Source organism: Salmo salar, chromosome ssa14 (genome assembly GCF_905237065.1).
Source record: "Salmo salar chromosome ssa14, Ssal_v3.1, whole genome shotgun sequence".
Lineage (NCBI taxonomy): Eukaryota > Metazoa > Chordata > Actinopteri > Salmoniformes > Salmonidae > Salmo > Salmo salar.
In genome coordinates this window covers 77,770,739-77,798,184 of record NC_059455.1, presented here as the reverse complement: position 1 = coordinate 77,798,184, position 27,446 = coordinate 77,770,739, and the positions used below count along the sequence as shown (strand labels likewise).

At 43.1% G+C, this 27,446-nt stretch overlaps 2 protein-coding genes across 10 annotated transcripts in view; one reads left to right on the top strand and one right to left on the bottom strand.

Annotated features, from left to right (window-relative positions):
• The window catches only part of LOC106570344 (triple functional domain protein), a 169,417-nt gene extending 164,016 nt beyond the window's left edge, over positions 1–5,401 (bottom strand). For 3 of the 8 annotated variants that reach the window (XM_045694817.1, XM_045694822.1, XM_045694818.1), the window contains exon 1: positions 5,079–5,401. In XM_045694817.1, coding sequence (XP_045550773.1) covers positions 5,079–5,148 — 70 coding nt within the window. In that variant the 5' untranslated portion in view covers positions 5,149–5,401. The remainder of the gene's footprint in view (positions 1–5,078) is intronic. The other 5 variants (XM_045694824.1, XM_045694820.1, XM_045694819.1 and 2 more) reach the window with 3 other exon arrangements.
• Positions 1–27,446, top strand: cfap90 (cilia and flagella associated protein 90). Of its 2 annotated transcripts, none has more exons than XM_014142555.2 (3): positions 1–172; positions 25,474–25,590; positions 26,945–27,446. In XM_014142555.2, exons 1-3 carry the CDS (start codon positions 161–163, stop codon positions 27,122–27,124), a joined length of 309 nt encoding a protein of 102 aa, XP_013998030.1. In that variant the 5' UTR covers positions 1–160; the 3' UTR covers positions 27,125–27,446. The 2 variants fall into 2 exon arrangements, with proteins under 2 accessions (XP_013998030.1, XP_013998029.1); XM_014142554.2 differs by lacking the exon at positions 1–172 and adding an exon at positions 19,988–20,410 and having other exon boundaries at positions 26,945–27,444.

Here is a 27,446-nt window from a genome sequence, read left to right as displayed (position 1 = left end):
ACGTCTGTAACAAGGAAAAGGACGAGAGGGGCGATAAAAGAGACAGAATGAGAGAGAGTGAAAGTAAGGGAGGGATTCAGACAGAAATGAGCGACAGAACAAGAGTAAGACAACAAGAAAGACAGAATGAGAGAACGAGACAAACCGAGAAGGAGAAAATATGGCCAGGCAGGTAGGTGCTAAATCTGTACGTGTTCTAACATGGCTAGGAGGTGTTATACAGGGGAAAGTGAGAGGGAAAACAATGGAGTATAAACCCTCAAACTAACAACTATAGTCTAGCCTATAGTATACAGCAACGTTGATCGTGGAGGGAGAAAGCTTGAGTCTATGCCTATTATTATTATTATTATTATTATTAGCTCAGATAGTACACAATTCCTTGTTTCACATCGCTAGAGATATTGGTCCCGTAGTGTTGATGCTAGTATCACTGCGTATTACAGAAGAGAGATCGTTCAAAATTGGACGTGGATCCCATAGACATTAAAACCAGTAGATAGTGATAGCACGGATATCATCCACGTATTCTTATGGAAAACTTCAGATGGTACATGAAGCAGGAAGTATTTGAAGCGTTTCATATTGCTGATGCTGCTGAATGGCACCTGTGGATCATGGTGAAAGTGGCCATAACTAGCAAAGGATCATGTTCGATGTCCTCGTTTTAATCCTGCCTGAGAGACACGTGCAAAGAGCGTGCATGAGGGTGCGAGCCTCCTCGTAGCCTGCCAGCCCGTGATTGGTCTGTGTCAGCACGTGGTCCAAATGTAGTTGTAAGAATGGATCACTGATTAATTATATATCTCGATTTGTAGCGAACTTTAAAATAATTCACCATGGGGATCGAACAGGATCCTAAGAAACTATTTTTTGAGTCCAAAATGGACTTCACCATTTTTTGGGGAGACCGTTTCTGGCGATCGTAATTTACATAGGCTTTCTAGGGCAGACCAGAGCTTTTGGCACGGCTAGGTTGCGACGCAGTAGCCGACCGGCAGAGCTTGTGACTTCACGCTCCAGACCGGACACTGTGGGCGGTCTATCTATCCATGTCCTTAGGACGTTGGGAAATGCCTTCAAAACTGGCCACTGGGTGGGCAATAGTGAGTTCCATTACCATCAGGTAGCCTTGGGTTTTGCAATGGCGTGGACTGGGGTGCCAGATGGGGTGGGATGGGGTGCCAGATGGGGTGGACTGGGGTGCCAGATGGGGTGGACTGGGGTGCCAGATGGGGTGGACAAGGGGGTGCCAGATGGGGTGGACCGGGGTGCCGGATGGGGTGGACTGGGGTGCCAGATGGGGTGGACTGGGGTGCCAGATGGGGTGGACCGGGGTGCCAGATGGGGTGGACCGGGGTGCCAGATGGGGTGGACCGGGGTGTCAGATGGGGTGGACCGGGGTGTCAGATGGGGTGGACCGGGGTGCCAGATGGGGTGGACCGGGGTGCCAGATGGGGTGGACCGGGGTGCCAGATGGGGTGGAACGGGGTACCAGATGGGGTGGACCGGGGTGTCAGATGGGGTGGACCGGGGTGTCAAATGGGCGTAATCCCATGACTCTGGATTAGCGCATTTTTTATTTTATGATAATCCCAAACCTTATTCAGAATGCGTGTCTAAACTTAAGCCTTAACTTCAATTTGATGTTTGGAGAAAGGGAACGATAGAGCAGCAGAAGCAACAAAAACATTCTGAAATTGAAATGTGATGCTTGGAGAATGCCTAATTCTGCAGTGAGACAGAGCTTTTTGATTACAGAGATGATTACAGAGAGGACTGTAGAGTGAGATGGCTTGAGTCTACTCCAGCTCCAATGTGCATGCATGCACACTCACACACAAACAGACCTACAGAGACGCACACACACAAACACAGACGCACAACTCAACCTGAGCTCAGCTGTCAATCAGAGCTTTGTTGCCTGCAGTGATAACCAGCTCTGCTGGTTACCAAGCACTCTCACAAGGGTGTCAAAACACTGCAATGACACCCCATAATAATAACCCAGAACAATCCAGCTACAAAAGATTAAACTAGAGACTGATATAAGGTCGGTTAAGAGTTTTGTCCTCTAAAAGTTGGGGAAAGCTTTAGGGAAGGTAAGCTGATCTTAGATCTGTGCCTACAGGTAACTTCTACTGGAGAGAGCCAAAACACATGGGACAGAGGAAAAGCCAAAGGAACATGATCCCAAATGAACATTTTAACCAATAAGGAAGTTACTACAACTGAGAAAAAAATAGGGGGAAGGGTTTGGGTAAATGTTTGGATATTGGTTAAGGGTTAGTCTAGTGGTAAAAATGGGATGTGGTTGTAGACTAGGACTGTCTATTACGAGGGCAATCCAATCTTACCCTATGAGGTCCGGACTACTCCTGGTTCTCTCATGTATAAATAAGTCCCCTATTAGAGGGGAAGAATGATAAAAGCAATGGAACTGGCTTCGAGGTACAGATTTGAATTTTAGTGTTTAAGAGGTTTCCCTCAGAGCAGGATGACTGGAGCCATCGTCACAGAAGAACTCACTGCAGCCATAATGCACATACAGCACTTCTCATGTGGGTTATTATCTATAGATACAGCCAGAGTGGAGTCAAAGGCTGCGTCTCAGTCTACATGTGGGTTATTATCTATAGATACAGCCAGAGTGGAGTCAAAGGCTGCGTCTCAGTCTACATGTGGGTTATTATCTATAGATACAGCCAGAGTGGAATCAAAGGCTGCGTCTCAGTCTACATGTGGGTTATTATCTATAGATACAGCCAGAGTGGAGTCAAAGGCTGCGTCTCAGTCTACATGTGGGTTATTATCTATAGATACAGCCAGAGTGGAATCAAAGGCTGCGTCTCAGTCTACATGTGGGTTATTATCTATAGATACAGCCAGAGTGGAATCAAAGGCTGCGTCTCAGTCTACATGTGGGTTATTATCTATAGATACAGCCAGAGTGGAGTCAAAGGCTGCGTCTCCAGTCTACATGTGGGTTATTATCTATAGATACAGCCAGAGTGGAGTCAAAGGCTGCGTCTCAGTCTACATGTGGGTTATTATCTATAGATACAGCCAGAGTGGAGTCAAAGGCTGCGTCTCAGTCTACATGTGGGTTATTATCTATAGATACAGCCAGAGTGGAATCAAAGGCTGCGTCTCCAGTCTACATGTGGGTTATTATCTATAGATACAGCCAGAGTGGAGTCAAAGGCTGCGTCTCAGTCTACATGTGGGTTATTATCTATAGATACAGCCAGAGTGGAGTCAAAGGCTGCGTCTCAACAGTCTACATGTGGGTTATTATCTATAGATACAGCCAGAGTGGAGTCAAAGGCTGCATCTCAGTCTACATGTGGGTTATTATCTATAGATACAGCCAGAGTGGAATCAAAGGCTGCGTCTCAGTCTACATGTGGGTTATTATCTATAGATACAGCCAGAGTGGAATCAAAGGCTGCGTCTCAACAGTCTACATGTGGGTTATTATCTATAGATACAGCCAGAGTGGAATCAAAGGCTGCGTCTCAACAGTCTACATGTGGGTTATTATCTATAGATACAGCCAGAGTGGAGTCAAAGGCTGCGTCTCAACAGTCTACAGTTGCTTCCTCTCATCTTCTCCTCCAATGAGGTTTAGACTGACCAGTGAAGCCGTCGAAACACACACACACACACACACACACACACACACATACATATATGGTTAATGTCACCCTCCAATCAACCCAATTGCCACCATTTGATTGATCTAATTAATTGATTTTTGACAATGGGGGTTTAGCACCTATGCACCACCAATAGATTGAACCCAATCCACAAAACTATCCAGCTATAATGATAAGAATAACTAAGTCCCATTTACATTTTCAGCATATGATTGTTGTATCAAAATCCTACTAGGAATAAAACATTGCTACCTACATCTGATGATAACCTTGAGTCAAAATGAGCTCATTATTCAAGGCACAGAAATCATCGACTGAAGTCTCGAATTAAGAACCGGGATAATGGAATAGAATGGAAGAATGTCAGACTAGGAGCCTCCATATCCATGTACGAGTTTAACGTTACTATCTCGTTATACATCTACTGAATCAGGATAGGCCCAGAAATTATGATTGCACATCGCTCAGCCAGCTAGCTAGCATGACTAACGTTAGCCGAGAAAATTGCTATGATCATCTTTTGCATTCACACATTGTGCAGTCACTAACATTACTAATTTAGAAAAGACTCATATCTGAACTGCTTCATGCACCGTGAAGTAAATCACAATCGATGCATGCACCATATGCCTTAGGGCCATAGGGGAACCTTACAGCTAGCCATCTAGCTAGCTGACCTAGCCACAGTCCAGAGAGCAAGAATGCATGCCACGCCACGGTATTGTTTACATAGCTAGCACGCTCGGATTGTATCCTATTTTAACAGCACGGAAACGATTAGTACGTTACATGTTTTACTTAACAATCAACTCTAGCGTTGAGCTGTTTCCATGAAATCTATATAACATTAGCTAGCAATCCGACAGTGAGCTGTTTGATGTCCCAGTCCATTCCATTGGCTATCTAATTAGCTGGCTAGCTAGCTTGATCGCTCGCGCACCTGTCGTTGTGATTTAGCTATTTTTATAAAGGTAAATTGTAGTAAATATCTTAGCTATGTATTTCATGTGTTTTCTTTGTATTCGTCAAACGTAAGCACGATGGTTAGTTAGCTAATGTCGGCGTGCAGTCGGTTATAAAGCTAATCAAACGTGAGTTGGCATGTGTCTGTCGACTGTGGGGAGTGGGGCTGCTACCGGAGTCGCGAATTCTCCTACCTGGATGACATGGTTAGTTACATTATAATGAGTGTGTAACAAATACACGACATCTCTCACACCATTAATTCTGCATAACAGCCACTGTTGCTTCTACAAATGAGCAACAACACCTGGGAGAATGTTTAGTTGAAAACCTCCCCGCACCCCACCAACGCGCCGATCCCGAAAATGCAGTGCTCAATCGGGAACAATGTCCCTCCGTGTCGACTTGAAGGGGCGGCTCTTTTGCTCTCCCAGGCGTGTTCGTTCTCGGGCTTACCAGATTTAAAGAACGCCGCTATATCGGCCGCGTCCTTTGACGTCTCCTCCGCTCCTTCCCCAGAACTCATGATGGTGGCCCAACTAAATTCCCAATGCGGTGGGGTAATTCCTACCAACGTTATCAAGATAAAAATCTGTTCGCTTTCGGAAAGCGTCGGCCAAGACACAGGGACGGGCAGGATCGCTCCTAGATGCTACTGCCATCAGCAAACCTCCATCTTGGGTAATAGCTACAAATGCACAGCTGGGCGGCCGCCGGGTTCCTCCTCTGAGTCGAAAGGAGAGTCGCTGTGGAGTGGAGGAGGGGGGCACGGGATTCGGGAAGGGATGGGTCTATGTTCGGTGAATCTCCGAGAGCCTTCGGAAACGTGCAGACAGAAGACGGGCGATCGGGTTGACCCGCGACAACTGCAGTGTCTGTGAATCATTAATGAGTATGACAGCGATTTGTGCCTTTTTAAATCAGTGTGCACTGTGCAGATTGGCCTACAAGGTGAACATGAATATTGCATATACACAGTGTTTTGGATATCATGTTGGGACACGAATTAATGCTTGTGTTGGTTGTTGATCTGATTCTCTCAAATACAAATGCTAGGCTGCAGAATAAACTAATTCGGATTTGGTCAGTGTGTAGCCTAACCAATAGTCATTTGATAGGCCTACTGAAGACCCTATACAGACAACTACAATAATATCATAAGTCTACTTTAACTAGCCTACTCTGTGCAGGATTCGTTTAGGGTGAGACTATTTCTCCAGGCCATCAGACTAGTAACCACTAGCCGGCCCCGCCCAGTACCTTAGTCACTGTTACGTACCGGTAACCACCTGGTACTCAACCCTTCACCTTAGAGACTGCTGCCCAATGAACATGGTCTTTGAACACTAGTTACTTTAATAATGTTTACATACTGTTTTACCCACTTCATACTGCATTATAGTCATGGCTCATCTTATATACAGTGCCTTCAAAGTATTCACACCCCTTGACATTTTCCACATTTTGTTGTGTTACAGTAGGAATTTAAAATTGATTACATTTAGGGTTTTTTTGTCACTGGCCTACACACAATACCCCATAATGTCAAAGTGGAATTATGTTTATATATTTTGTTTTTTACAAATTAATAAAAAATGAAACGCTGAAATGTCTTGAATCAATAATTATTCAATCGCATTGTTAAGTTCAGGAGTATCATTTTACTTATACATAATAAATTGCATGGACTCACTATGTGTGCAATAATAGTGTTTAACATGATTTTTGAATGACTACCTCATCTCTGTACCCCACACATACAATTATCTGTAAGGTCCCTCAGTCGAGCAGTGAATTTAAAACACCGACCAGGGAGGTTTTCCAATGCCCCTTAAAGAAGGGCACCTACTTGTAGATGGGGGGAAAAAGAAGCAGACATTGAATATCCCTTTGAGCATTGCGAAGTTATTTATTACACTTTGGATGGTGTATTAATACACCCAGTCACTACAAAGATAAAGGCGTCCTTCCTAACTCAGTTGCCGGAGAGGAAAGAAACAGTTCAGGGATTTCACCATGGTGAAATCACCATTTCGCCAATGGTGATTTTAAAACAGTTAAAGAGTTGAATGGCTGTGATAGGAGATAACTGAGGATGGATCAACAACATTGTAGTTAACCTAAGTGACAGAGTGAAAAGATGGAAGCCTGTACAGAACACAAATATTTCAAAACATGCATCCTGTTTGCATTAAGTAAAACTGCCAAAAAAATGTAGCAAAGAAATTCACTTTATTTCCTGAGTACAAAGCGTTATGTTTGGGGCAAATCCAACACAACACATCACTACCACTCTTCATATTTTCATGCATGGTGTTGGCTGCATCATGTTATGGGTATGCTTGTCATCTGCAAGGTCTAGGGAGTTTTTTTATATAAAGAAACGGAATAGAGCTAAGCAAAGGCAAAACCCTGGAGGAAAACCTGGTTCAGTCTGCTTTCCAACAGAGACAAATATACACTGGAGTTGCTTACCAAGACGACATTTAGTGTTCCTGAGTGGCCTAGATACAGTTTTCACTTACATCTATGGCAAGACATGAAAATGACTGTCTAGCAATGATCAACAACTAATTTGACAGAGTTAGAAGAATAAAAAAAATAATAATGTGCAAATATTGTATAATCCGTGTGTGTAAAGCTGTTAGAGATGTACCCAGAAAGAGCCATAATCGCTGCCAAAGTTGATTTTAACATGTATTGACTCAGAGGCTGAATACTTAATTAATCAAGATATATTAGTGTTTTATTTTCATTCATTTAAATAAATGTTAGAATTTTTCTTCCACTTTGACATTTGTTTAGATCGTTGACAAAAATGTACAATTAAATCCATTTTAATCTCACATTGTAAAACAACAAAATGTGGAAAAATAAATACTTTCTGAAGGCACTGTAACAGCTCTGGTCCTGGAAAGATACAGGGTGTACAGACTTTGGTTCCCCGCTCAGCACTAACCAAATGTATTGTTCAAATGCCTGGATGAATAAAGGTTTACATTGAACAATGCTCCCTGCAAGATCAATTTCGGAACTGATTCATGTGTCCCCTTTATAGCTAATGCTCAGTATTTAGATTAGAAAATGCTAAATAAATGTTTGATGTGTGTTGCATCAAGTTAACTATATAAGATAGCACACCTTTCCTGCAGTCAAATGACCAAAGCACCCTCTAGTGGCCTCATGGGTGGAATATTATACATATTTTTCATAATTTCATAGTAAATTAATATTAAAAATCAAAGGATTTTGTTAAATTTCAGTCTTCTATGATGCACACTACCGGTCAAAAGTTTGAGAACACCTACTCATTCAAGGGTTTTTCTTTATTTTTACTATTTTCTACATTGCAGAACAATAGTTAAGACATCAAAACTATAAAATAACACATATGGAATCATGAAGTAACCAAAAAAGTGTTAAACAAATCAAAATAGATTTGAGATTCTTAATTTGCCTTGATGACAGCTTTGCACACTCTTGGCATTCTCTCAACCAGCTTCATGAGGTAGTCACCTGGAATGCATTTCAATTAACAGGTGTGCCTTGTTAAAAGTGAATTTGTGGAATTTCTTTCCTTCTTAATGTTTTTGAGCCAATCAGTTGTGTTGTGACAAAGTAGGGGTGGTAAACAGAAGATAGCCATTGTAAAATGGCGCCGGAAGAAATGGCAGCAGTTGTATGGGCGCTGAACCAATTGTGCTATGTGGTTTTTTTTTGCATTATTTGTAACTTATTTTGTACATAATGTTTCTGCCACCATATCTTACGGCAAAAAAGAGCTTCTGGATATTAGGACAGCGATCACTCAACTCAGATTAGACAAAGATTTTTTCTTCAACAAGCAGGACGCACAGGATGTACTTCGAACACCCGACAATGCCAACATCCCCGTCATTGGCAAGAGAAAGAGACGCAGGTACAGAGGACACAGAGCAGGATGCCTCGTAAGGAGCCGTAGACGGCGAGTGGGAAAGCTGCTGTTACCTTCAATTTTACTTGCCAATGTGCAATCATTGGACAATAAATTAGACGAGGTACAATCACGAATATCCTACCAACGGGACATCAGAAACTGTAACAACTTATGTTTCACAGAATCGTGGCTGAATGATGACATGGATATTCAGCTAGCGGGATATGGGGGGGGGGTCTGTGCATATTTGTAAACAACAGCTGGTGCACAAAATCTAAGGAAGTCTCTAGATTTTGCTCGCCTGAAGTAGAGTATCTTATGATAAGCTGTAGACCACACTATTTGCCAAGAGAGTTTTCATCCATACTTCTCGTGGCTGTTTATTTACCACCACAGCTGGATGCTGGCATTCAGTCAGCTGTATAAGGAAATAAGCAAACAGGAAACCGCTCACCCAGAGGCGGCGCTCCTAGTGGCCGGGGACTTTAATGCAGGGAAACTTAAATCAGTCTTACCTAATTTATATCAACATGTCAAATGCGTAACTAGAGGGAAATAAATTCTAGGTCACCTGTACTCCACACACAGAGACGCATACAAAGCTCTCCCTCGCCCTCCATTTGGTAAATCTGACCACAATTCTGTCCTCCTGATTCTTGCTTACAAGCAAAAATAAAAGCAGGAAGCACCAGTGACTCGGTCTATAAAAAAGTTGTCAGATGAAGCAGATGCTAAACTACAGGACTGTTTTGCTAGCACAGACTGGAACATGTTCTGGGATTCTTCCGATGGCATTGAGGAGTACACCACATTAGTCACTGACTTTATCAATAAGTGCATCGAGGACGTCGTCCCCACAGTGACTGTATGTACATACCCCAACCAGAAGCTATGGATTACAGGCAACATTCGCACTGAGCTAAAGGTTTGAGCTGCCGCTTTCAAGGTGTGGGACTCTAACCCGGAAGCTAATAAGAAATTCTGCTATGCCCTCCGACGAACCATCAAACGGGCAAAGCGACAATACAGGGCTAAGATTGAATCGTACTACACCGGCTCCGACGCTTGTCTTATGTGGCAGGGCTTGCAAACTATTACAGACTACAAAGAAAAGCACAGCTGCGAGCTGCCCAGTGACACGAGCCTACCAGATGAGCTAAATCACTTCTATGCTCGCTTTGAGGCAAGCAACACTGAGGCATGCATGAGAGCATCAGCTGTTCCGGACGACTGTGTAATCACGCTCTCCGTAGCCGACGTGAGTAAGACCTTTAAACAGATCAACATTCACAAGGCCGCGGGGCCTGACGGATTACCAGGATGTGTGCACCGGGCATGTGCTGACCAACTGGCAGGTGTCTTCACTGACATTTTCAACATGTCCCTGATTGAGTCTGTAATACCAACATGTTTCACCATAGTCCCTGTGCCCAAGAACACTAAGGCAACCTGCCTAAATGACTACAGACCTGTAGCACTTCCTGACGGGCCGCCACCAGGTGGTGAGGGTAGGTAGCAACACATCCGCCACACTGATCCTCAACACTGGAGCCCCTCAGGGGTGCGTGCTCAGTCCCATCCTGTACTCCCTGTTCACCCACAATTGCGTGGCCGGGCACGACTCCAACACCATCATTAAGTTTGCAGACAACACAACAGTGGTAGGCCTGATCACCAACAATGATGAGACAGCCTATAGGGAGGAGGTCAGAGACCTGGCCGGGTAGTGCCAGAATAACAACCTATCCCTCAACATTTCCAAAACAAAGGAGATGATTGTGGACTACAGGAAAAGGAGGACCGAGCACGCCCCCATTCTCATCGACGGGGCTGTAGTGGAGCAGGTTGAGAGCTTTAAGTTCCTTGGTGTCCACATCACCAACAAACTAGAATAGTCCAAACACACCAAAACAGACGTGAAGAGGGTACGACAAAGCTTATTCCCCATCAGGAAACTAAGAAGATTTGGCATGGGTCCTCAGATCCTCAAAAGGTTCTACAGCTGCAACATCGACAGCATCCTGACTGGTTGCATCACTGCCTGGTACGGCAACTCCTCAGCCTCCGACCGCAAGGCACTACAGAGGGTAGTGCGTACGGCCCAGTACATCACTGGGGCTAAGCTGCCTGCCATCCAGGACCTCTACACCAGGCGAGTGTCAGAGGAAGGCACTAAAAATTGTCAAAGACCCCAGCCACCCCAGTCATAGAATGTTCTCTCTACTGGCAAGCAGTACCGGAGCGCCAAGTCTAGGACCAAAAGGCTTCTCAACAGCTTTTACCCCCAAGCCATAAGACTCCTGAACAAGTAATCAAATGGCTATCAAATGGCTATTTTGCATTGGCCCGCCCCCCTACCCCAATCCCTCTTTTACGCTGCGGCTACTCTCTGTTTATCATATATGCATAGTCACTTTAACTATACATTCATGTACATACTACCTCAATTAGCCCGACTAACCGGTGCCCCTGCACATTGGCTACCCGGACTATCGGCATTGTGTCCCGCCACCGGCCAGCCCCTCTTTTACGCTACAGAAGTTTACATACGCCGTAGCCAAATACATTTAAACTCAGTTTTTCATAATTCCTGACATTTAATCCAAGTAAACATTTCCTGTTTTAGGTCAGTTAGGATCACCACTTTATTTTAAGAATGTGAAATGTCAGAATAATAGTAGAGAGAATTATTTATTTCAGCTTTTATTTCTTTCATCACATTCCCAGTGGGTCAGAAGTTTACATAAACTCAGTTAGTATGTAGTAGCATTGCCTTTAAATCGTTTAACTTGGGTCAAACATTTCGGGTTGCCTTCCACAAGCTTCCTACAATAAGTTGGGTGAATTTTGACCCATTCCTCCTGACAGCTCGCAGACGCTTTTTCAGTTCTGCCCACACATTTTCGATAGGATTGAGGTCAGGGCTTTGTGATGGCCACTCCAATACCTTGACTTTGTTGTCCTTACGCCATTTTGCCACAACTTTGGAAGTATGCTTGGGGTCATTGTCCATTTGGAAGACCCATTTGCGACCAAGCTTTAACTTCCTGACTGATGTCTTGAGATGTCTTCAATATATCCACATAATTTTCCTCACTCATGATGCCATGTATTTTGTGAAGTGCACCAGCCCCTCCTGTAGCAAAGCACTCCCACAACATGATACTGCCACCCCCGTGCTTCACGGTTGGGATGGTGTTCTTCGGCTTGCAAGCCTCCCCCCTTTTCCTCCAAACATAACGATGGTCATTATGGCCAAACAGTTCTATTTTTGTTTTATCAGACCAGAGGACATTTCTCCAAAAAGTATGATCTTTGTCTCCATGTGCAGTTGCAAACCGTAGTCTGGCTTTTTTATGGCGGTTTTGGAGCAGTAACTTCTCCTTGCTGAGCGGCCTTTCAGGTTATGTCAATATAGGACTCGTTTTACTGTGGATATAGATTATTTTGTACCTATTTCCTCCAGCATCTTCAGCATCTCCAGCGTCTTCCTCCAGGTCTGTCACGACTTCCGCCGAAGTCGGCTCCTCTCCTTGTTCGGGCGGCGTTCGGCGGTCGACGTCACCGGCTTTCTAGCCATCGCCGCTCCATTTTTAATGTATCCATTTGTTTTGTCTTCTTCCCTGCACAACTGGTTTTCATTCCCCAATCAATCTACATGTATTTATTCCTCTGTTCCCCCTCATGTCTTTGTGTAAGATTGTTTGTGTGATACGTGTTTTTGTACGCACTAGGCTTGCGTGCATTTTCTCTCGTGTTATTTCACAAAGCCTGTTTGTATACATTTGCTGGTTGTGACGGTTTTTGTGCGTTTTACACTTTGCCTTTTTGGTTGGAGGTTTTTGTACGCAGCTGCGTCCGTCTGTACATTCTCTCCTGCCGAAATAAAGTGTGCGCCTGTTCACAATTCTCTGCTCTCCTGCACCTGACTTCAGCACAAGTACGCACACGCCTGTCAAGGTCCTTTGCTGTTGCTCTGGGATTGATTTGCACTTTTCGCACCAAAGTACGTTCATCTCTAGGAAACAGAACACGTCTCCTTCCTGAGCGGTATGACGGCTGCGTGGTTCCATGGTGTTTATTCCTACATACAATTGTTTGTACAGATGAACGTGGGACCTTCAGGCGTTTGGAAATTGCTCCCAAGGATGAACCGGACCCGTGGAGGTCTACAATTTTTTTTCTGAGGTCTTGGCTGATATCTTTTGATTTCCCCATGATATCAAACAAAGAGGCACTGAGTTTGAACGTAGTCCTTAAAATACATCCACTGGTACACCTCCAATTGACTCAAATGATGTCAATTATCCTATCAAAAGCTTCTAAAGCCATGACATAATTTTCTGGAATTTTCCAAGTTGTTTAAAGGCACAGTCAACTTAGTGCATGTAAACTTCTGACCCCTTGGAATTGTGATACAGTGAATTATAAGTGAAATAATCTGTCTGTAAACAATTGTTGGAAAAATTACTTGTGTCATGCACAAAGTAGATGTCCTAACCGACTTTCCAAAACTATAGTTTGTTAACAAGAAATTGTTGGAGTCGTTGAAAAACGAGTTTTAATGACTCCAACCTAAGTGTATGTAAACTTCCGACTTCAGCTGTATGCATAGTCACTTTAACTATACCTACATGTACATACTACCTCAATTAGCCTGACTAACCGATGCCTGTATATTGCCTCGCTACTGTTATAGCCTCGCTACTGTATATTGCCTCGCTACTGTTATTTTCACTGTATTTTTAATGTTGTTTTTATTCCTTTACTTATCTATTGTTCACCTAATACCTATTTTTTACTTAAACATTGCACTTTTGGTTAGGGCCTGTAAGTAAGCATTTCACTGTAAGGTCGACACCTGTTGTATTTGGCACGTGACAAATAAACTTCGATTTGATACAGAAGATAGCCCTATTTGATAAAAGACCAAGTCCATGTTATGGCAAAAACAGCTCAATAAGCAAAGAGAAATGACAAGCCATCATTACTTTAAGACATGAAGGTCAGTCAATACGGAAAATGTCAAGATCTTTGAAAGTTTCTTCAAGTGCAGTCGCAAAAACCATCAAGTGCTATGCTGAAACTGGCTCTTATGAGAACCACCACAGGAAAGGAAGACCCAGAATTACGCTGAAGAGGATAAATTCATTAGAGTTACCAGCCTCAGAATTTGCAGCCCAAATAAATGCTTCACAGAGTTCTAGTAACAGACACATCTCAACATCAACTGTTCAGAGGAGACTGCGTGAAATCAGGCCTTAATGGTCGAATTGCTGCAAAGAAACCACTACTAAAGGACACCAATAAGAAGAAGAGTCCAAATTGGAGATTTTTGGTTCCAACCGCCATGTCTTTGTGAGACACGGTGTGGGTGAACGGATGATCTCCGCATGTGTATTTCCTACCGTAAAGCATGGAGGAGGAGGTGTTGGGGTGCTTTGTTGGTGACACTGTCTGTCGTTTATTTAGAATTCAAGACACACTTAACCAGCATGGCTACCACATCATTCTGCAGCGATATGCCATCCCATCTGGTTTGGGCTTAGTGGGACTATCATGTGTTTTTCAACAGGACAAATACCCAACACACCTCCAGGCTGTGTAAGGGCTATTTTACCAAGAAGGAGAGTGATGGAGTGCTGCATCAGATGACCTGGCCTCCACAATCCCCTAACCTCAACCAAATTTAGATAGTTTGGGATGAGTCGGACTGCAGAGTGAAGGAAAAGCAGCCAACAAGTGCTCAGCATATGTGGGGACTCCTTCAAGACTGTTGGAAAAGCATTCCAGGTGAAGATGGATGAGAGAATGTCAAGAGTGTGCAAAGCTGTCATCAAGGCAAAATGTGGCTATTTGAGTTTCAAGTAACACAACATTTGTTTAACACTTTTTTGTAGTAACAAAATTCCGTGTGTTATTTCATAGTTTTGATCTCTTCACTATTATTCTACAATGTAGAAAATAGGAAAAATAAAGAAAAACCCTTGAGTGAGTAGGTGTTCTAAAACGTTTTGACTGGTAGTGTATATAAAGTGTAATATTGGGATGCAAACTCAAAATGTAATAAATGTCAGCTCTATATCTGTCTTCTTTTTTTAAGCCCATAACCATGTGTGTGAGGTGTATACATTTGTTTCAAAGTAGATTTGTTTAAGACTACCAAGTAACACTGTGTGACCCTGATTTAGCCCACAGCAGTAAAAGGTTATTAAGTATGTGTAGGCAAAGTGTGACAGTTCATAATCCATTAAAATGTATAGGCACAGTTTTCTGCATCTTTTACATAAATTCAATTTTAATGTATTTCTTAATGGTGTCCTTGAATTGAGTCACCGTCAACAAAGATTTCAAGTCACTTAGTCTAGCTGTGCCAGTGTAGTGGTTATCCTGATACTTTGTGCATTAGAGATTTTCTGTGGATTATACTGTTTATAGATTAGGGCCCACGGTACATGTAGGTCTGTTTGTATCTGGGACTGTGGATTATACTGTTTATAGATTAGGGCCCACGGTACATGTAGGTCTGTTTGTATCTGGGACTGTGGATTATACTGTTTATAGATTAGGGCCCACGGTACATGTAGGTCTGTTTGTATCTGGGACTGTGGATTATACTGTTTATAGATTAGGGCCCACGGTACATGTAGGTCTGTTTGTATCTGGGACTGTGGATTATACTGTTTATAGATTAGGGCCCACGGTACATGTAGGTCTGTTTGTATCTGGGACTCCAGGGACTGCAGTTCAAAATGATCCGTCTGGCTAAACCGTCATTTTTACTGAAATGTTGATAATGTGCACTGTCCCTGTAAACTCAAACTCCAGAGTGTTTTGTTTTGTAATATAACATGTAGTTAATATAATATTTTACTGAAGTGATTATTGTTTTCTTTGCTATCACATGAAATGGATGTCGCCAAGATTAGGCAAACTCATGGTCATTTTGGTAGTGGAAACACACACGCACACAGACACACACACGCACACACGCACACAGACACACACACACGCACACACGCACACAGACACACAGGATCCTGAGTGGGGCAGCGGTCTATGGCACTGCATAGCAGTGCTAGAGGCATTACTACAGACCCGGTTTCGATCCCGGGCTGTATCACAACTGGCCGTGATCGGGAGTCCCATAGGGCGGCGCACATGGCCCAGCGTCGCCCAGGTTAGGGGAGGGTTTGGCTTGGGTAGGCCATTATTGTAAATAAGTATCTGTTCTTAACTGACATGCCAAGTTAAATAAAGTTTAAAGATACACATACGCACACTACAAACGCTATATCAAACAACTGTGCTCAGACCAGTGTGCAGGGAGTGTGTTGAACAGAACTGAGGACAGATTTCACCCAAAACTACAGGGGGAAAAAATTATATTTGTTTGATTTATCCATTACTTTAACAGCCACTCGTAAACCGAAGTTAAAATGCTAATTTGACCTTTAGTTTAATAGATTCATGAAGATGGTTTCATTAAGTTTCTTTATGACATTAGGCCCACCGTCTTCTCTACAAGGGGTGAACTATCCGGGTTGTGTTCATTACGGCACAAAATTGGAAGCGTTTTAAAACATTTTGCAACAGAAAATGAAACTTAGTGTTTCTTATTGGAAAAGTCCCTGGTAGTCCCTCCATGTTTCAGTCCATTTTCATCCATTTGGTGGCTAATGAACATGACGCAGTATGTTATTTTCTCTAATATCATGCATTAGTCCCTACAGCATATGCCCCAGTGTTTAATTCAAATGGCCCCTCTCCTTTAAGACTTAATTAATGTTTTAAGGAATACACTAGCAATGAGAGCCCATCATTTTTGCACAGTGATAAATTATAGGAATACCGATTCAAAATGTTTAGAATGAATAATTGTAAAGGAAGGTTAATGGCTGAAATGACATGCTACTGATGTAATTTAATTAGAGCTCCTGCTATAGCAGGAGATAATCCTGCATCAATAAAAAATCTGAATTATTATGTGGATTATAATTAATTGGCATTTTTGTAGGATTGATACATTTTTCATAAGGGAAGATCAAGTCTGACATTTCAAAGTGGAAATTACAAACTTCAGAAGCCTTTTTAGAACTCAAATACACTACAAGTTAAACACAGGGTACCAGTACTGAGTCGATGTGCAGGGGTACAAGGTAATGAGATTGATTTTTATTTTACTAGGCAAGTCAGTTAAGAACAAATTCTTATTTAGAATGACGGCCTACCCCGGCCAAACCCTAACCCGGACAACACTGGAACAATTGTGAGCCGCCCTATGGGGCTCCCAATCACAGCTAGTTGTGATCAGCCTGGAATCGAACCAGGGTCTGTAGTGATGCCTGTAACACTGAGATGCAGTGCCTTAGACCACTGCACCAAACTCGGGAGGCCTATACAGTATGTATATATGTACATATAGGGATAAAGTGACTAGGCTACAGGATATATAATAAAAAGTTACAGCAGCGTATGTGATGAGTCAAAAGAGTTATGTACTGGGCCATACGCACAACCCTCTGAAGTGCCTTGTGGTCGGATGCCAAGCAGTTGCCATGCCAAGCGGTGATTCAGTCAGTCAAGATGCTCTCAATGGTGCAGTTCTTTTTAGCCACCTGAGGGGGAAAAGGCATTATCATGCCCTCTTCATGACTGTGTTGGTGTGTTTGGACCATAATAATTCCTTAGCGATGTGGATATCGAGGAACTTGAAGCTCTCGACCTGATCCACTACAGCCCTGTCAATGTGGATGGGGGTGTGCTCTGCCCTCTGTTTCTTGTAGTCTACGATCAGCTCCATTTGGATTTATTATCAACCAATAAACCTGCCTTGATTATTAATACAGTAGACCAGGGTTTCCCAAACTCGGTCCTGGGGCCCCCCCTGGGTGCACGTTTTGGGGGGGCAGGACCGAGTTTGGGAAACCATGCATTGGACTACTGAATGGACCTGATACATGCACTGCAGAAAGCAGCCAGCAGAGGGCACTCTAATCACACATCTTCTCAGAAGTGCAAAAAAACGGATTCATTTGTGTATGAATGTCATGTGATTGTGAGTTTGGTGTGTGTGTGTGTGTGTGTGTGTGTGTGTGTGTGTGTGTGTGTGTGTGTGTGTGTGTGTGTGTGTGTGTGTGTGTGTGTGTGTGACAGGAGAGAACTTAATGACCTGAATGAACCCCCAGGTGCTCCCCTCTCACAGAGACAGAGAGAGAGACAGAGAGAGAGAGACAGAGACAGAGAGAGAGAGAGAGACAGAGACAGTGAGAGAGAGAGAGAGAGAGAGAGAGAGAGAGAGAGAGAGAGAGAGCGAGAGAGACAGAGAGAGAGAGAGAGAGAGAGAGAGAGGAGAGAGAGAGAGAGAGACAGAGAGAGAGAGAGAAACTAACCAAATATCACCGTCTCCCTCTCAAATGTCAGACTCATAACTGGATTACTCCTGGGTTTCTACTGGGCAGAGAACACAGTGACTGAAACTAATGAAAGAAAGCAGGTCTCTCTCTTTCCCCATTTCTTTCTCACCCCTTCACCCATCCTTCTCTCCTCTTCTCTCTAGTCTTTCTCCCTCTTGCTTCTTCCTCTCCCCCTCCATTATATCTTCACTCTCCTTTATCTCTTTCTTTCCCTCTCTCATAAGATAGACTCCATTCATACAGGTGTATGCTGTCTTTCATGGGCCTATGAAACAGCCAGATGTCTATAAAATTGCCTGGGAGTTTATCCTCTTAGGGTAACGCCTAATGATAAGATAGAAGATTTATGTTCCTTTTTTTCCTCTCTCTCTTTCTCACTCCTTGGCTCTCTCCTCCAGAGTCTGTGTGTGTGTGTGTGATACTCCAGCCCAGCCTCTTAGCACAGTGTGAGTCTTTTATTGGCCTATCTCCTGCTGTTCCTCTGTAATTATGGTAGACAGAGAGAATAACAACAGCAGGTGGAGAGAGCGAGAGATAGAGAGAGTGCGAGAGCGAGAGAGGGATGCGTCTGTGTATGTGTGTGTGCCAATGTATTTCACACTTTCTTGGCCTTTCCTACAGTCAAATGACTAGTGGCCTCATGGGTGGAATGTTATTAATATTTTTCATAATTAATAAGATTTTTTTTTTTTAAACAGCCAAAAACATGGTGTTTCTATGTCAACTTATATGTTATATTTCAGTCTTCTGTGATGTGTACAAAGTGGAATATTGGGATGTAAACTCCAAATGTAATACATTTCAGCTCTATATCTGACATGGTACAGAAGTCTTCTTTTTGTTGATCCCATAACCATGTGTGTGAGGTGTATACTTTTGTTTCAATGTAGATTTGTTTAAGACTACCAAGAAACACTCTGTGTGACCCTGATTCAGCCCACTACAGAAAACGGTTAAAGGGCGTTATCACATGTGCTTATGTGGGCCCGTGTGTGTGCGTGTGTGTGTGCAGAGCCATCACAGTGAGATGTTAGGGCTAACTAGAATTTCCAATAGTGCTCCTGTCACACCGGGTCAAGTGGTTAGAACTCCCACAACTCTCTGATGGGTCCCACCTTACAGGGCAGCCAACCTGACCATTCATTATATTACACACACACACACACACACACACACACACACACACACACACACACACACACACACACACACACACACACACACACACACACACACACACACACACACACACACACACACACACACACACACACACACACACACACACACACACACAGCAACAGAAGCAGCAGCAGCAGCAGCTGTGTCACTGTCCATCTTACAGAGAGACCTGTACCAGCAGAGGGTGATGGTATTGATGTGATCTATACTCTCCCGCAGGGCTGGAAAACACTGGAACACACGCACGCACACACACACCACGGGAGGCTGGTGAGGGGAGAACAACTCATAATAATAGCTGGAATGGGGTGAATGGAGTGGTGTCAAACACATTCATTCCATTCCAGCCATTACTATGAGCCTGTCCTCCCCAATTAAGGTGCCACCAGCCACCTGTGACACACACACCAGTTCCACTAGCAATCAGAGCTGAGGTGAGCTGACCACACATTAGACAGACAGACTACTGGCACAAAGCAATCAGTTGACTAGGCAGAGGAGAGGACTGGTCATTATGGTATCTCATCATCAAACCCATTTAGCACTGCACTATTTGGTGGCATTAGAGGAAAAGGGGATACCTAGTCAGTCGGACAGTAGGACAACGGAATGCATTCCCCCGAACAACCGAAACGCATTTAACGCAATCAGAGATGTGCGGGGAGCTGCCTTAATCGACGTTCACATCATTGGCACCCGGGGAGTAGCTGTTGCTGGGGACTAAATGCCTTGCTCAAAGTCAGAACGGCGGGTTTTACTACCTTGCCAGCTCCGGGATTCGAACCAGAGACCTATACTGTCTATTTTTTTTAGAAGAGTTGGTATACGCCTAATATCAGTTAGTGTGTAATACATTATTATGGGCATTTTGAAAAGGTGCATATACGACCATGTTGCTTTTAACTAACTAGTTCTCAGATTGATTAAATGCAGATGAAGGAGAAGAAAAAAGAAAGCAAAATGTATATTATTGCGGTAGTAAGTGTGGCTGCGCAGTCGAGGAAAGTACAGAGATGTGTGTTCCTAGTGCGAAGTAGCACTGGATTAGTATCTTAGCAACCATAGACGCCACTGGTAGCTATTTTTTGTTTACCAAGCTAAACTAGTTTTAGGTGTAGAAAGTTTTTTATTTTTTTATTTACATAGATAGTTATAGGATGGATGTGTTACTTCAATCGAAAACAAAACCAGTTTCGACTATATCTGTGTATAGTTACATTCCACCAAGACGAACTGAACCAAAAGAGAGAACCTATTACAACAGTGACTCCAAGGTATGGGTGGTTGCTACTTGCTAGCTAACGTTAGCGAACGGCTAGCTAACTTACTTAGCTAAGATAGCTAGCTAGAAAACCTATATTTCTCTCTCTCAGTCTCTCTCTTTCTCTGTGTGTCCCTCTCACTCTTTTCTCTTTCTCGTTCTAACCCCTTTGTCTCTCTCCCCCGCTCTCTTTTCTCCCAGCTAGCACAATTGATTCCTTAGAAGTTGTGGGAATGTACCTTTTTGGTTTCCAATTGGTTCTAGGAACAAAGCCATACGTTTCCTGACTGAGAACAGAAGTGTCAAAATTTAGCCTGTTCTGGGAACGTTCATTTTATGTTGCAGGAGGTTCTGAGAACGTTTTATTATTGTTCCCTGGATGTTTTACTGGGAGGTTTTCTTAATGTTTTGAGAACATAAATGTTAGGTTATTTTGAGGTTTTTGAATAACCTCCTTAAAACTTTAACTGAAATGTTCAATAAGACTGTTAGCTAATTTTCGCCCAACATCGGACACCCCTAACTTCGGACACTCTCTAGCTGTTAGAGAATTAAATCACCTCTACTCAACATTTAAATGGACTGGAAAATAACGGTACGTTTTGCGACTAAAGACACCCTTCCAGCTAGCTGACCACCGATTTTCATTGCAATTTATGTAAGTTAAGTTAGGTTTTCAGAGTTTTCAAAAAAGTGATATATATATATATATATATATATATACATACATACATACACATTTTGTGGGACACGCTGTATATTGTCAAATTCAGCTGTGCGATAGACACATCATTTAATATACACATAACCTAAATTATTCATATTCATTTCAATGTTAGTATTAAACTGTTATCTACTTTCTCAAAACATAAGATTAATCTGTAAAATAAATAGTGAGACATTTGGTTACAACACTGAAGAAGATGTTGGTGAAGAACCATTTTTAAGAGTCTACAGGAGGGCGCACCGGGCTACGCAATGAAAAGTTGACTGGAAGTCTAGTCAACTCGTCAACTATCTAGTAAACACTTAGGATATGAGGTTGCTGTCTCTTTTTTGAACAAAATTAAACGGATATATCTTGCAATTGAACAAAATAGTAAGGTGGCCAATAACTGGGGACCGTATGCTGATAATACGGGACGTATTTCTTTTGCTAAACCGCTTATCAAAAAGCTGATAATAGTAGTATTTCCACTGAAATGTCAGACATGCTAATTGCTAACCCGTTAGCTAACATTTTTATGACACCAATTATCACAAAACATTGATGGCTTGATCACAAGATAACACTGTTGAAGGTAATATACTGCTCCAAAAAATAAAGGGAACACTTAAACAACACATCCTAGATCTGAATGAATGAAATAATCTTATTAAATACTTTTTTCTTTACATAGTTGAATGTGCTGACAACAAAATCACACAAAAATAATCAATGGAAATTCAATTTATCAACCCATGGAGGTCTGGATTTGGAGTCACACTCAAAATTAAAGCGGAAAACCACACTACAGGCTGATCCAACTTTGATGTAATGTCCTTAAAACAAGTCAAAATGAGGCTCAGTAGTGTGTGTGGCCTCCACGTGCCTGTATGACCTCCCTACAACGCCTGGGCATGCTCCTGATGAGGTGGCGGATGGTCTCCTGAGGGATCTCCTCCCAGACCTGGACTAAAGCATCCGCCAACTCCTGGACAGTCTGTGGTGCAACATGGCGTTGGTGGATGGAGCGAGACATGATGTCCCAGATGTGCTCAATTGGATTCAGGTCTGGGGAACGGGCGGGCCAGTCCATAGCATCAATGCCTTCCTCTTGCAGGAACTGCTGACACACTCCAGCCACATGAGGTCTAGCATTGTCTTACATTAGGAGGAACCCAGGGCCAAACGCACCAGCATATGGTCTCACAAGGGGTCTCAGGATCTCATCTCGGTACCTAATGGCAGTCAGGCTACCTCTGGCGAGCACATGGAGGGCTGTGCGGCCCCCCCAAAGAAATGCCACCCCACACCATGACTGACCCACCGCCAAACCGGTCATGCTGGAGGATGTTGCAGGCAGCAGAACGTTCTCCACGGCGTCTCCAGACTCTGTCACGTCTGTCACGTGCTCAGTGTGAACCTGCTTTCATCTGTGAAGAGCACAGGGCGCCAGTGGCGAATTTGCCAATCTTGGTGTTCTCTGGCAAATTCCAAACGTCCTGCACGGTGTTGGGCTGTAAGCACAACCCCCACCTGTGGACGTCGGGCCCTCATACCACCCTCATGGAGTCTGTTTCTGACGGTTTGAGCAGACACATGCACATTTGTGGCCTGCTGGAGGTCATTTTGCAGGGCTCTGGCAGTGCTCCTCCTGCTCCTCCTTGCACAAAGGCGGAGGTAGCGGTCCTGCTGCTGGGTTGTTGCCCTCCTACGGCCTCCTCCATGTCTCCTGATGTACTGGCCTGTCTCCTGGTAGCGCCTCCATGCTCTGGACACTACGCTGACAAACACAGCAAACCTTCTTGCCACAGCTCGCATTGATGTGCCATCCTGGATGAGCTGCACTACCTGAGCCACTTGTGTGGGTTGTAGACTCCGTCTCATGCTACCACTAGAGTGAAAGCACCGCCAGCATTCAAAAGTGACCAAAACATCAGCCAGGAAGCATAGGAACTGAGAAGTAGTCTGTGGTCCCCACCTGCAGAACCACTCCTTTATTGGGGGTGTCTTGCTAATTGCCTATAATTTCCACCTGTTGTCTATTCCATTTGCACAACAGCATGTGAAATGTATTGTCAATCAGTGTTGCTTCCTAAGTGGACAGTTTGATATCACAGAAGTGTGATTGACTTGGAGTTACATTGTGTTGTTTAAGTGTTCCCTTTATTTTTTTGAGCAGTGTATATTTCTTAAACGCTGTTGAATATGCCAATAATAGGGGGTCCTACGCTAGGTTAGTTTGGGTTAACTGTTTTGAACTCCAATCACAGATAGGACACATAGAAATTAATTTGCTTATTCATTAATCATGCAAACACATTTTTTAAAATATTCATTTTATTGTGACTGCGTCAGTGAGCTTTCAAACCTACACGAGCTTCTGTTTTCTATCCATGGAATTTGTCGACTGCGCCACCAGGATGGAGCTAGCATGCCATATTTTTTTCTACTCATACAAAGGGTGCGTTCGTAAATTGTTTCCAGTGTGTCAGAGTGCACTCTGAGGCATTCTTAAGTTCAGAGTGTTGTCAAATTGTCTGTTCGTAAATTCAGAGTGGTTTGCTCTTGGAATGTTCACAGTGCACACTGGACACTGGCCTAAGAGCGTTCTGACCTCACAACGGCAGTCAAGCACCCAAGTTAACTGGCACAAATGAGAGAACACCTCACTCTGATGATTTTACTCGCCCTAGCAGAGCTAGTTAGGCTGTTTTTATGTTATCAAGGGTGTTAGTGACTGTAACTGTGGTGCTGGCAACAATTTAATAAAACATTTTTGCCAACATTTACTGACACCGGTCATATTCAATGAGTGTTGTGCGTTCGTAAATTCATCAGTTATTCTGCGCTCTAGCACACTCAGATGAGTGCTCTGAAATTGGCGTAGATAGAGTAAATTACAAACGAAACCAAAGCGTTTTAGTCTACTCAAACAGACCCCATTTCAAAGGAAACAAGAACTCAGTCAGATCAGGTGTGGCCAATTAGTGGGTACGGCCAACACACCTGAACACACGTAACAAGATGGAGGGTAGAGAAAGTTTTGTTGACGTTGAGAACATAATGTATACCAGTGGAGGCTGCTGAGGGGAGGACGGCTCATAATAATGGCTGGAACAGAGCAGATGGAATAGCATCAAACACACGGACATTTGTTTGATGTATTTGATACCATTCCACTAATTCCGCTCCAGCCATTACCATGAGCCCGTCCTCCCTAATTAATCTGCCACCAACTTCCTGTGATGTATATGTTTTTAAATAACATTCTTAGAACATTCTTAGGAAGTTCTTTGATGTAACTAATGTTTTTTTTGTGTTTTTTATTGAAAGTTCCCACAGAAGAACGTTGTTTCTAAGAACATGAATAAGAACATGAATTTATCTAGAAACATGAGGAATCCTGTAGGAAATGTTATGCTGAAGTACTGACATTCACACAGATGAACGTTGTTTCTTAATGTTCCCGGAACAATTTGAGAACATTACTTTAAATAGAACCATGAGGAAACCTGTAGGAAACGTTATGCTGAAGTATTGAAATTCCCACAGAAGAACGTTGTTTCAAACGTTCTCTAAACTATTTGAGAACATTCCCAATGTCAAACCAGTTGTAGAACTTTCCTAGAACATTAGCAAAAATGTAATTAAATGTAATCATGTTTGAACTTTTATGAAACGTTCTGTTAAAGTAATGAAATATCAAGAAAATAACATTATTTTGTCAAGTTCCTTTAATGTGCTGAGAATGTTCCAAAGCCAAACAACTATCCTGCACCATTCCCAGAACGCTGTGGGAAGGTTGTATGCAAAATAAGCATAGGACCACCACGCTCTCACCAAGCTTTAAGAGACATGTGATTCTCAGAACGTTATGTTCTAGCTGGGCTCTCTCTCCCTTCACATTTCCCTCTCTCTTCCTGACTAGTCTTGAAAACCCGACCTGAGTCAACACAGAGACGTCACTGTGTTGCCTACGGTCAGGTTTTCAAGACTACTCCCTCACCCTCACTCTCTATCTATCACACCTCTTACTGTAACAAACAGCTAGATGGCTAGCTATATCATTACTAACGTTATATCCCACTGTCTTCCACGTCCCCCCCTGTGTCTGTCTGTCTGTCTGTCTGTCTGTCTGTCTGTCTGTCTGTCTGTCTGTCTGTCTGTCTGTCTGTCTGTCTGTCTGTCTGTCTGTCTGTCTGTCTCTCTCTCTCTCTCTCTCTCTCCATCTTCCTCTCTGTCACACACACACACACACACACACACACACACACACACACACACACACACACACACACACACACACACACACACACACACACACACACACACACACACACACCAACCTATAATGATCCATTATTCCATAGGCACGGGAGGTATCCTTATACGACTGCATATACCGGCGGGCGGAGGGCTATGACAGCAAACTACACCGCGACGATAGAGAGCACTCCAACAGCAGGGGACTAGACTTGTACTCAGAGGTAACTAGCTAGCTACAGTGCCGTATCTTAATTTGATCATCCTGTTTTTGCAGGAATTTTCCAGCACTGCAGGAAATGCAAATGTATTCAATGTCTAAAAAGGCTTCTAATTTCCACTTTAACATTTCAGACTTGATTTGCCCAAACGAAAAATGTATCAAACACTACAAAAAAAATCTCAATTTATTGTAATCCACATAATAATTCAGATTCCCTGTTGCTGCAAGACTATATTCCTGCTGTGAGAAAGTGGGTCAAATTAAGATATGGCATCTGTACAGTAACACCTGTTGCTCCTGCGCTGATCTAAGTAGGTGGTGTTTGGATTTGGGGAGGGTAAAGTGGTGCAGCAGCCTCCCTGTATGCTCTGATACGGTTATTATGACCACCACTATGATGTGTACTTAAACCATAGTGTGCTATAACTAGCCTATCTTTACCAAGGGGTTTGGACCTTCATGGCACAGGTGTTAGTGCACTCACTCTGAAACCAGAGTTCAAGTCCCTAGATCTCTGCCTATGACAATTCCTATCAGCTACATTTGAATAGCCTTAAACCAGACCAAATCTAGCTGTATCATTTCACGGTAAGGTCTACACCTGTTGTATTTGGTGCAAGTGACAAACAAAGTTTGATTTTATATTTTTTGTAGTTTCATGGAACTAGTCGTACATTTTCCCAGTTGACAGTCTGTTTGACCAGCAGCAGGTGTGGCAGCATCTGCACTAGCCGACAAGCCATATGTGAACAGGTTGTTATGGGAGTAAATACAGCTAGCAGCTGGCTGTCACTGTATGCCGCTGGTGGTTGTTAGCGAGGTGGAAGTTTCCCAACACTTTCTGTGCGGAAACTATGTCAGAGTCATTATGCTTGTCAGGTAGGAAGCAGCACCAATGGTGGGTCTAGTTTCTCAGTCAGTGAAAGTGGAGAAGTTGACTAGCTAAGTGAGTGGACACACACACACTTGTAAAGTGAATGAGCTGCACTCACTGTAGAGAGGTTTAATTACAGTAAAGTTAAGTCTTACCTTTCTGAGAGTAATTCTGCGCTCAGTGACAGCTCATGGTGTGAACGGGAGGACATCCATTTTAAACCCACAGATATGATCAAACTCAGCTACAGAATCAAGCCACCTCCAATTACAGGTGTAAAACACAGAGATTATATATATAATTGTATGGGTGTAAAGCTGTGTAATGGTGTCTGGTAAGGTGTTGAACAACTAAATGATTAACCCGCTCTCCCCCTTTTCTGCTCTCTCTCATTCACCATCATCCTCTTTCTGTCTCTTTCTCCTATATTTATTACCCTTTCCTCCCTCTCAGCTCATTCCCTGTTTCTCTTCTCTTTCAGGAGTCTTCCAGACCTGCACCAGTCTTGTCCTCATCAGAGTATGGAAGACACATGCCTCCTGTCCTCTACAAACCTGGCAGGCAGTTTGCCCGCATCGCTCACATCCACACCGAGTTCTTCAGGAAAAACGGGATCACACGCAATTTTGAGGAGGGATACGGATCAGTGGTTCCTGTGTGAGGAAGTCCGTATTCCCAACACCAGAGATAGAGTGAGAGCAGTGAGGGAGGGAGAGTGATGGTTTTATCAATGTGAATATGTATGGGCACAACAACACACCTAAATGATACAGTCAGTGTGGTGCTGAGTAGTAAAGATATTTAAAGATATAGATCATTATAGAAATAGAGATATATTCAAAGAGAGATTATATATTAAAAAAAAACGAATATATATATATATATATATTAGCTATATAGCTATATATATTATAAAATCAGATTACATATTTTAAAATACAAAGATTGTAACTGTATACATTATGGCCCACATGTTTGTGACA